Source organism: Canis lupus, chromosome 30 (genome assembly GCF_011100685.1).
Source record: "Canis lupus familiaris isolate Mischka breed German Shepherd chromosome 30, alternate assembly UU_Cfam_GSD_1.0, whole genome shotgun sequence".
Lineage (NCBI taxonomy): Eukaryota > Metazoa > Chordata > Mammalia > Carnivora > Canidae > Canis > Canis lupus.
Window position 1 is genome coordinate 37,730,003 of NC_049251.1, and position 10,321 is coordinate 37,740,323.

Below are 10,321 nucleotides of genomic sequence, written 5' to 3' on the forward strand. Positions count from 1 at the left end.
GGCCCCTCGCAACTGTAGCATCGTTCACCCTACAGACCGCACGCCAGCTCCCGCGCCCCGGCCGCCCCGGGGGGGTCCCAGGCTGATCCTGCAGGCGTGGCTCCCGCCCCGGCCTCGGCGGACTCTGCCCCGGCAGGGCAGGCACTAGGCGCTCCGGGGTCGCAGGCGGGGGTAAGGGGCGTCTCTCCCCCACGGGGGCTCGGGGCACAGAAGCGCTCGCTGGAGAGTGGGCGGGGGTCGCAGGGGCCCGTGGGCTGCCGGTCCCTCGCCTGGGTGACCACCGCATCCTTGGCCGCCCTCCTGGCCCCCGGAGCCCCGTCTCCCCGCCGAATCCTCTGGCTTCTGCAACCCTGGCAAGCGAGCTACGGAAAGGGGGGTCCTGCGTGGCCCGCGGGCCCCGGGGGTTCCCGGGACGCTGGCGGGGCGGGTCCCTGCGGTTCCGGGAAGCTCTCCGCGGAGGATGAGCCAGCCCATTCCCCCTTCTGCTCCCCAGCCTCCGCCTTCCATTCCATCAGCGCTTCCAGGTTGTCCCTCGCCCGCCTGTCTACCTGTCCGCCTCCTCGACCAAGCCAAAAAGAACCACAAGAAAGGTGAAAGCTGGGTGGAAAGGTCCACAAGCAGGGCGCCTCCCGCCCGAGCTTCGGCCCCCGCCTCTAGGGCAGGCGCCCCTCCCCCGCGCCCCCGGACATCTCCCAGACCCGCGCCCCCGGGCCCTGCCTGCCCATCCTTGCTGCGGGCCCCCCGCCTCCGGGACCCCTCTTCCAGAACCGAGGTCGCAGAACCGCCCCCCTGCGCGTTCCCAACACGCCGCCCTGGCTCCACGGACAAAGAGGTTGCACCGGACCCTCCCGCTGCGCCACTCCCTGGCCCAACCGCAGGGACTCAGCCCCAGACTGCGGAGCCCAGGCTCCCTCATCCCTCCAACCCTCCTTGAAGACCCCATCGCTCTCAGGGCGCCCCTGTACTCTCCCCCTAGGTCGTCAGGCCCAGGCAGGTGGAGTGACATTCTGGGTTTGCAATCCTGGTCCGAAGGAGCCGGGCCGGTCCCAGCCCGTTGGGCTGCCTGCAGCCCCCGCAGGAGGAGGAGAGAGAGAGGGATGCTGAGCGCGCGCGGGTCGGTTCATATTTAATTTACAAAGGATTCTCGGAGCGCCGGTTGGGCAGCCCGTGTAGCTGCAAAGCTCCTCGTCTGTCTCCCTTCCCCACTTCCCTGGCTCATTAAAATGCTCAACACTCAAATCGGGAGATTGATCTCAGAGGCCCCAAACCCGCATCATCGACCCACCGCCAGAGAACCCCCGCACCGGCCTGGGATGAGGGCTCGGGAACCGGGCGCCCCAGAGCGCGCAGCGTCCAGGGAAAGGACCGGGAAGGAAGGGCGGGGGGGGGGGGTCCCTGGGGTCTCCCGGAGCCTGCATCCCCTTCCCCATTCTGGCCTCCAGGGCTGCTATGGGCAGGCAGGAGCTACACATCGAGTTTCAGCCAAATGCCTCGACATTCCTGCGCCTCCACCTCCTCGTCGCTAAAAGAAATGTCGGGGTTTCGCCAGAGACAGGGAGCGAGAGTCGGGAACAGCGAGTATTCGAATCTGCTGAGGCCGGCTGTTGTGTGAGGGTGTGAGACACGCTGGCGGTGGCGGCCGCGGAGGCTTGGGGGCTAGTGCGTGGGGTTGACGGTTTGCCGGAGAGGCTGTGAAGACGTTGGCGAGGGAGGGACGGCGAGAGAGGCTCGGGCCTGAAGTTCCCAGCCCACACGGCTCGGGAGGAGCAGACGTTTTGTAACCATCCCTGGGGCGCTGCTGCCTGCCGCTCAGCCCCGGTGCCCCCCTCCCCGGTAGCTGCCAAGAGCTGACGGTAAGGCGCCGGGGTGCGCCCAGGCCGCCCCGGGGGAGGGAGGCGTAGGCCGGTACCGCGCTCCCCGCCACCGGGCCGTGCGCCCAGGCTGCAGGCTGGGCGGTGGGCTTCGCGCGCTGCTCCAGCCACGGAAATCCAGACCCAAAGATTAGGGCGTAAGAGGCTGGGCAGGGGCGGCGGCGGGCTGGGGTGTAGGCGTCACCTCCCCGCGCGCCCCGCGGGTCGTGCGCTCCCGTCTCCGGGTTGGACAGGCGGGGGGCGGGGGAGACCAGGGCTCGCATCTACCCAGATCCAAGCAAAAAATAGCAGGGAGGGCGAGGCGCTCTGCTAACACTATCAATTATGCATCGTGTTGAACGTGGCTTCGGGGAGGAGGCTGCTAGTGGGGAGGGGGGTGCGGGAAGGAAGGGTCCGCGCGCGCCCGGCTGCGCGCAGCTCAGCAGGTCCTAGTTCAGGTCCGCCGGCGGCGCGGCCCGCGTTTGCAGAAAGAGTTTAAAGGCAAAGACACGCCCCCCCCTCCGGTCGTGCGCCTCGCCTTCCCCCAAATTCCTCAAAGATGGTTTGTCTCACGTGTTGCTGGGCGTAAAAGCGGCTGGCATTCAATTAGCAGCGAAGCTCCCCGGCCCCGGCGGGACCCGCGCGTGAGGGTGAGTGAGCGTGAATGTGTGTGTGCGCGTGGCGGGGAGGGGGGGGACAATGGTGAGCGTCCCGGGCGAGGGTGAGCCTTTGAAAAGGTGTGTGAAGGTAGAGAGGCCTCCGCACATTGCCTCGGTTATTATTACATGATGATAAAGAATTCTAACATGTGAAGGTCGACTGCGTGGAGGGTGTGAAGGGTCCGTGTGTGTCTGCACTAATGTGTTTGGATGTGGGGGGCGGTGTGATTAGGCACAGTGGCAATGTCTGCCCGGTGTGTGAACGTGGGGAGCCGTGGGTCTGGGTGTGCGGGGACCCGGGGAGAGCCGGAGGAGGGCGGTGCGCGCGGGGGCACCCTGGGGACCCGCGCGGCTCAGCCTCGGGGAGAGCCGCTGCGGCTTTAACAAATGCGGCCCATGCGGGAGGTGGGAGAGGCTGTGCGCGTGGCCGCCCAGCCGGGAGCGCGCGAGGACTCCAGTGTGCAGCCAGCCAGACGTGGGGGGAACGCACGCGAAAGGAAAAACTGAAGCTGGACCTCAGGGCCCGGGAGCTGCCCACTCTCACCTGGCCCCTTCTCCGCCCTCCCCGGTCTTTCCCACAGCCAGCAACAGATGTGGAAAGCGCCCTTGGGCAGTGGCCTGGCCCCCAGACCTCCCGTCCGGAGCAGGGGTTGCAGCCCGAGGGCAGCGAGCGGAGGGTCGGCGAGCAGCGGGTAAGCCTGGGGATGCCCCACAACCTCGCCCCGGGTGTAGGTAGGTCCCACCTGGGGGCCCGTAATCCGCTGGTGCCGTCAGGGGGAGACCAGGAGGGGCGGGGAGGGGGCCTCCCCTGGGAGCAAAGGCGGCCTGGGGAACCCAGGTTCCCAAAGAGGGGCGTGTGGGAGGGGCTCAGCCTTACCGTCCCAGAGCCCCAGGTGGGAGCAGCAGGCTGTTTGGGTGGCTGCGGATGAGAAGGTTTAACTGGGGGGGGGGGGGGTGTTGAGGGATGCTAAGGCATCGGAGCTGCAGAAAAGGGGCAGATTCTGGGACCATCTCTGGCTTCCTTAGCTAGTGGCAGCCCGTCACCTGCAGCATGGGGACCCCATGCCCTCTGGGAGCCGCCTGGGCTCTTGGGGATGGGAGGAGGCATCTTTAGTGACAACCTCCTCAACAATCCCGGTCCAGGCGTGGGGGAGGACCTCCTCCCTCAGACGGAAGTTGACCCAGCAACCTCGGTTCTCCCACGTCCCAGGGAGCTGCAGCCCAGGGCAGAGTGCTTGGGTGTCTGAGGGAGGGGCGCCGTCGGGTCTGCTGCCCGGGTCGCCTCCCACCACCGCTGCAAGTTCTGGGCATTGCTGGTCCGCTGGGATTTCAGCCTCAGCGGAGGGCTTTTGTGCATGCAAGCGTGCGCGCGTGTGCCCGTGTGTGGGTCAGTTCGTGCGAGGACTTGTGTCCTTGTGTCTGTCAGCTCAGCTGCACAATGAACAGGAGAGCGCCGCGAGGGAGAACGCTGTGCAAAAGCTAGGTTCAGCCGAAAGAACAATGAAGTCTCCAGGGTGCAGTGTGATCACGCCTGGGTGTCTTTGTGTGTGTATGCTAGCACATGGGCTGGGAACCTCTAAACCCCTGCAGGACTTGATTTGATGGCGGTGCCCAGCGCGTGTTTGTATTGTTGTCTGCTCCTATGGTCGCGTGTGCGAGCGCTGTGCATGGGACACATGGTTCCAGGAAGGACAACAGGTCACGGACAAAAATACTTTTACTGTGGTTCCCTGCCCAGGAGTTAAACGAAGGCTTAGACACACAAACACACACACACACACACACACACACACACACACACACACACGGGGGTCAGGGCAGAGCCCAGCGCAGACAGGCGAGCCGCTGAGCCTCCGAGGGGTCTGGTGCCAGATTGAAGGGATAGGGGGGAAAATCGAGGTCCGAGGCCGCTAGAAGAGGAAGTCAGGGCCCTGAGAGAGAGCATGCACTGGATCCTGAGACTTTGATGGAGCCCCACTCGTGCCCAAGAGAGACTCCTGAGCCCAGAGGAGGTTACTGGAGCCCTAGGGCCTGCCCTAGATGGGTTTGCGCAGACAGTACTTAATAGGGGGAGGGAAGCGGGGCTCCTGAGTCACCTTCTCCCCTCTTCCCCCTGGCTTCCACCTGCAGATTCCGCGATGGTGCCCGCGCGGGCCCTGTGGCTGGCCTGGGCTCTGCTAGGAGTGGCTGCAGCGTGCCCAGAGCCTTGCGCCTGCGTGGACAAGTACGCGCACCAGTTCGCCGACTGCGCGTACAAGGAGCTGCGCGAGGTGCCCGAAGGACTGCCGGCCAACGTGACCACGCTTAGCCTGTCGGCCAACAAGATCACGGTGCTGCGGCGCGGGGCCTTCGCCGACGTCACCCAGGTCACGTCGCTGTGGCTGGCCCACAATGAGGTGCGCACGGTGGAGCCGGGCGCGCTGGCGGTGCTGAGCCAGCTCAAGAACCTCGACCTCAGCCACAACCTCATATCCAGCTTTCCGTGGAGCGACCTGCGTAACCTGAGCGCGCTGCAGCTGCTCAAAATGAACCACAATCGCTTGGGCTCGCTGCCCCGGGACGCCCTCGGGGCACTGCCCGACCTGCGCTCCCTGCGCATCAACAACAACCGCCTGCGTACTCTGGCTCCCGGCACCTTCGACGCGTTGAGCGCGCTGTCGCATCTGCAACTGTATCACAACCCCTTCCACTGCGGCTGCAGCCTCGTGTGGCTGCAGACCTGGGCCGCAAGCACCAGGGTCTCCTTACCCGAGCCCGACTCCATTGCGTGTGCCTCGCCCCCGGCGCTGCAGGGGGTGCCGGTGCACCGCCTGCCCGCCCTGTCCTGTGTCCCACCCAGCGTGCGGCTGAGTGCGGAGCCGCCGCCTGAGGCTCCGGGCAGCCCGTTGCCCGCGGGCCTGGCGCTCATGCTCCACTGCGTCGCGGAAGGACACCCCACACCCCGCCTGCAATGGCAACTTCAGATCCCGGGCGGTACCATAGTCTTAGAGCCTCCCGTCCCGAGAGGGGAGGACGAGGGGCTTGGGGCAGAGGACAGGGAGGAGGAAGGAGATGGGGACGGGCCGACCCAGACCGAGGCCCCAACCCCCACTCCAGCACCCGCGTGGCCCGCACCTCCAGCCAACCCCCGATTCCTGGCCCTCACCAACGGTTCCCTCTTGGTGCCCCTCCTGAGTGCCAAGGAAGCGGGCATCTACACCTGCCGTGCCCACAATGAGCTGGGCGCCAACTCCACGTCCCTCCGCGTGGCGGTGGCGGCTGCTGGGCCCCCCAAGCACGCTCCGGGCGCTGGGGGAGACTCTGAAGGGCAGGCCCCTACTTCTGAGCGCAAGTCCACAGCCAAAGGCCGAGGCAACAGCGTTCTACCGTCCAAGCCCGAGGGCAAAGTCAAAGGCCAAGGCCTGGCCCGGGTTGCCCTCGGGGAGGCGGAGGCAGGGCCGGAGGAGGAGGAGGAGGCGGAGGCGGAGGCAGGTGAGGGGGAGGAGGCGGAGGACCAGGTCTCCGCGCACCCGGTGGAGGAGCAGCGCTGCGGCCACGGGGACCCCTCGCGGTACGTGTCCAACCACGCGTTCAACCAGAGCTCGGAGCTCAAGCAGCACGTCTTCGAGCTGGGGGTCATCGCGCTGGACGTGGCGGAGCGCGAGGCTCGGGTGCAGCTGACGCCGCTGGCGGCGCGCTGGGGATCCGGGCCCGGGGGCCCGGGGCGGCCCGGCCGGAGGCCGCTGCGCCTGCTCTACCTGTGTCCAGCCGGGGGCGGCGCGGCCGTGCAGTGGTCGCGCGTGGAGGAGGGGGTCAACGCCTACTGGTTCCGCGGCCTGCGGCCCGGCACTAACTACTCCGTGTGCCTGGCGCTAGCAGGGGAGGCCTGCCACGTGCAGGTGGTGTTCGCCACCAAGAAGGAGCTGCCCTCCCTGCTGGTGATCGTGGCGGTGAGCGTGTTCCTCCTGGTGCTGGCCACCGTGCCCCTGCTGGGCGCCGCCTGCTGCCACCTCTTGGCCAAACACCCAGGTAAGCCCTACCGTCTAATCCTGCGGCCACAGGCCCCTGACCCCATGGAGAAACGCATCGCCGCCGACTTTGACCCGCGTGCCTCCTACCTCGAGTCCGAGAAAAGCTACCCCGCGGGCGGCGGGGCAGACGCGGGGGGGCCAGAGGAGGCCTCCGGGGAGGGCCTGGACGAAGACGCGGAGCAGGGGGACCCAGGCGGGGACCTGCAGAGGGAGGAGAGCCTGGCGGCCTGCTCGCTGGCGGAGTCCCAGTCCAAGGCCAACCAAGAGGAGTTCGAGGCGGGCTCTGAGTACAGTGATCGGCTGCCCCTGGGCGCTGAGGCGGTCAACATCGCCCAGGAAATTAATGGCAACTACAAGCAGACGGCAGGCTGAACCCCCAGCGCCGAGGGCCCGCCCATTCCCGTCCCCCACCTTGGGTGCCCGGGAGCAGAAGCCCCCGGCTGGCAGGACGCTGCCCACCCCCACCCCGTCCTGCAACCTTCACTTACTCCGCCCCTTTGCCAGCCCCGACCTTCACTACCGGGGACCTTTAGTGGGGAGGGGGACGACTTCACCCGTCCCTGGCCCCCCACTACCTGGCGGACCCAGTGCCCCTCCGTGGCAAGCACAGTACCCGCGCTGCCCTCCCTCTGATACCCCACCTGCCGCCCCTGAAGCCACGCCCGCGCCTCTCCACTCCCACCGCAATTGTTATCTGCAAAGTGTGATGCTCCTGCCTCGCCGTGGGCCCTGGAACCCGAGGAAACCGAGGCGACCTGGGGAGCGTCTGGTGGCAACGCTGCGGCCCGGGGTCAGCCCGGACCCGCAGCAGAAGCCCCTTGCGCGGAGCGCTGCAGGGTCCCGCCTGGACCCCCACTCCGTCCTTCCTGGGGTGCACGTCCCAGAAGCCAGGACTTTGGTGGCAACTCCCTAGTCTTAGTTTGGAAGCCCGCTTCCGACCGGGGAAGCAAACCCGTCGGTGTCCCCAACCCCCCAACCTGCTGATGGGCTGGAGCCCAGCCCGGTGCCTGGGGCGCCTTTCAGCTCCGCCTCCGATTTTCATATTTTCGTTGTGTTTTTTTGTTTTTGTTTTTGTCCCCCCGCCCCCCAAAGACAGCGACGCTCCGGGTCTGGTGCTAACACCCCCTTCCCAGCCCCTGGGACGCGTGGGGGGGGGGACCCCGTTCTCTCCCTCCTCCTCCTAACTTAAGGCGCCGCGGAGCCGCGGGCTTGGTCCTGGGGGAGTTTCGTTGTGGGTGAGTTGGGGTCCCGGCGCTCGGAGCTCTCCGCCTCCACCTCCACCTCCGCTGCTGCCCGCAGCCCAGACCTGCGTTCCAGGTTGGGGGAGGGGGGTGCAAAGGAAGTCCAGGGCGGTCCCCGGGCCGCGCCCCAGGTCGCAGCACAAAGCCGGAGCGCGCCGGGCGGCGGGATGCGGACCGGAGAGGCCCGGTCCTGGGCCACCCGCCCGCCTCCCTCCCGGCGACTAGTCCTACGGCCGAGCGAGCTCCGTAGCAGAAGTCTGTGTTCCGTAAAGTGTGACCGTGTAGTGTAGGGGGGCGGGGGGCGGGGGGGCAGGGGTGGGGGCGGGAGGGAGGGTGGACTCGGCGCGGCGCCTGGGGCGGGGTCCTGTTTTCATTCTTGAAGGTAAACGTCGGGGATGGGGCGGGAGGGGGGTGGGGGTCGGGCGTCGGGACCGGCCCGTCCGCAAAGCGCAGCACAAGTGCGGCCCGGGGCGGAGGAGCGCCCTGCCCCCTCCGGAGCCCGCGCCCTTTTCTAAAGGCGTCTGTATGTAAACAGTCAATAAAACAATCGATTTGAACTGGGCTCGCTGGCTCTTTCTGGGGGGGGGGGGGGGGGGGGACAGAGGAAGGAAGCCTGGGGGATGCTGGTGGAAACCACAGAAGGAAGGAGCCCCCAGGATCCTCCCTTTGGGATCCTTTGTGTGATTTCGTGTTGGTTTGACTGTCCTGTGATTTTGCCGCCTGCTCTTTCTCGGCGGCGCCTCCGACTCCTGGGTGGAGGGGGTGAAACCACGTGGGATGGTGGAGGCTGGAAGGAGTGGAGAGGGCTTGCAGGGAGGGTGGGTGGCTCTCTGCAGGCTAAGCTCCAGGAGTCCAGGGAGCTCAAGGGCATGCACGTGGAGCGTGTTGTGTGGGTGCCAAATCCTCCTTGGGTCGACACTGTGGCTCTGATGGGGTGTTGCTGTGTGTGTGTGTGTGTGTGTGTGTGTGTGCATGTGCACACGTGTGTGGACTGCCTGGTTTCTGTTTCACCTCCAGTGAGAAGAAGACCGTGAGGGGATTCATAGGGGCAAGACTGCTGCACCTTGCCCAAAAGAAGTCCCAGATAACACAAAGTACAGAGCAGGCAAATGATGGAGAGCAGAAAACCAACCTGGCAAGGCTGGTTCCGCAGAACAAGCTGGCACCTTCAGTGGAGGAGCTGTGTGTGCATGCCCAAGCAGGTGCCTGCGCGTGTGCGCTCGTGTGTGTCTGGGACAGGGCTGCTCAGTGGATGATGGACAACTGACAAGGTCTGTGAGTCCCTGGGGTGAGCTGAGGTGGGTGCACATGTAGGATCAGTGCTGAAAGCACACTGATGCGATAGTCCTAGAAGTGAGGTTTCCTGTGTGGAGGAGAACGGGAGACAGAAACAGGAATTAAGAGGGAGTGCTGTGGCCCTGACCAGCCCACCCGGCAGGGCCTGGGCTGGCCCTGTGTCAGTGGAATCCCTCTGCAAAACAGGGAGTGGCCAGAAAGGGAAGTATAAGAGGAAAGGCATAGAAATAGGGGAGCAGATAAACATTCCAGCTGTAGCTCCAGCTTCCAACTCTTCTCCTCCCTCACCCTGTCGGTGGGTATCAAGGCTTCCTAACAGGACCAGTCCACTCTGGGGACCCGGCCCAGGTCCAGACACCCAGCCTCCTATCCTAGCCTGTCTCCTGGCAGAGGCAGGGGGCTGTGATTCTTCCCAGGGCCAGAGCCCTGGTTCCCTGCTCAGACCAGCAAACCTGTGTCAGAGAAAAAAAAAATCGCTTCTGAGAGTCACAGCTCGAGCCCTCCACTACAACTAGCCCACTGCCGGGGACGTGGCTCAGAAATATAATCTTATATTATAAAAGCTTTGTTCTATTCAAAACTGCTGCCTTTGAGCAGGGGGCAGGGACTGGCTCAATTTCATAACTGGTTCAGGAATCCACCCACATGATTGCATTTGGCAGAGGCCTGGCTGGGTGAGTGCTCAGCAGCTTTGGCCTAACCCAGTTCTCTGGTCGTGGGTATGGAGCGAGGAGGGGAAGACGGGGTTCTTGTCCTAAGGACTGGAGACCTCCTAGAACCCTGAGGGCCCCAGGGAGATGTGCAGGGTTCTGAGAGTCCTTCCCCTCCTTGGTCCCGGGCCCCGCGTCCCGCTGGAGGAGCATGCACTGCTCAGCCAGCCTGGTGCTCTCGGGGCAAAGCCAGGCCCCAGGCTGGCCTCACGGGACGGGAGTGGGCAGGTGCTGGAGGTGGACGACCAGGGAGCCGTGACACTCCATCAGGCCCTTACCAGCTTCCTTCCGTATGAATGGGTGATTGGCACATGCACAGAATGGTCTCCAGCCTCCGGCCTTCCTTCCTGTCTCTTCTTAAATTTTATTCTTTCATTTCCTCCCCATCTCTCCTCTCTATTCTCTTTCTCTTTCTGCTTTTCCCTTATTTCTTCCTCAAAGAATCTCTTAAAATCCCAGGGTTGGAAGGAACCCTGAAACCTTGCCTATTTGAGGCTTCATTCTTTTCTACAGAGCCCTCGTCAGCTGGTTGTGTGACCTCCACCGAGCTGATTC

The 10,321-nt window shown here is 65.2% G+C and overlaps 1 protein-coding gene across 3 annotated transcripts; it reads left to right on the top strand.

The window, feature by feature from the left end:
- On the top strand, window positions 1–8,062 carry ISLR2 (immunoglobulin superfamily containing leucine rich repeat 2). 3 transcript variants are annotated; one of them, XM_038580947.1, is made up of 3 exons: window positions 1–171; window positions 3,091–3,201; window positions 4,640–8,062. In XM_038580947.1, the coding sequence occupies exon 3, from the start codon at window positions 4,648–4,650 to the stop codon at window positions 6,889–6,891; it is 2,244 nt and encodes a 747-aa protein (XP_038436875.1). In that variant the 5' UTR covers window positions 1–171; window positions 3,091–3,201; window positions 4,640–4,647; the 3' UTR covers window positions 6,892–8,062. The 3 variants fall into 3 exon arrangements, with proteins under 3 accessions (XP_038436875.1, XP_038436874.1, XP_038436873.1); XM_038580946.1 differs by lacking the exon at window positions 1–171 and adding an exon at window positions 1,429–1,853; XM_038580945.1 differs by lacking the exon at window positions 1–171 and adding an exon at window positions 1,860–2,500.
- The last annotated feature ends 2,259 nt before the right edge of the window (window positions 8,063–10,321 follow it).

Excerpts from the sequence above, each read along its gene's own strand:
- ISLR2 (XM_038580947.1), top strand. The coding sequence starts at position 4,648 with ATGGTGCCCGCGCGGGCCCTGTGGCTGGCCTGGGCTCTGCTAGGAGTG.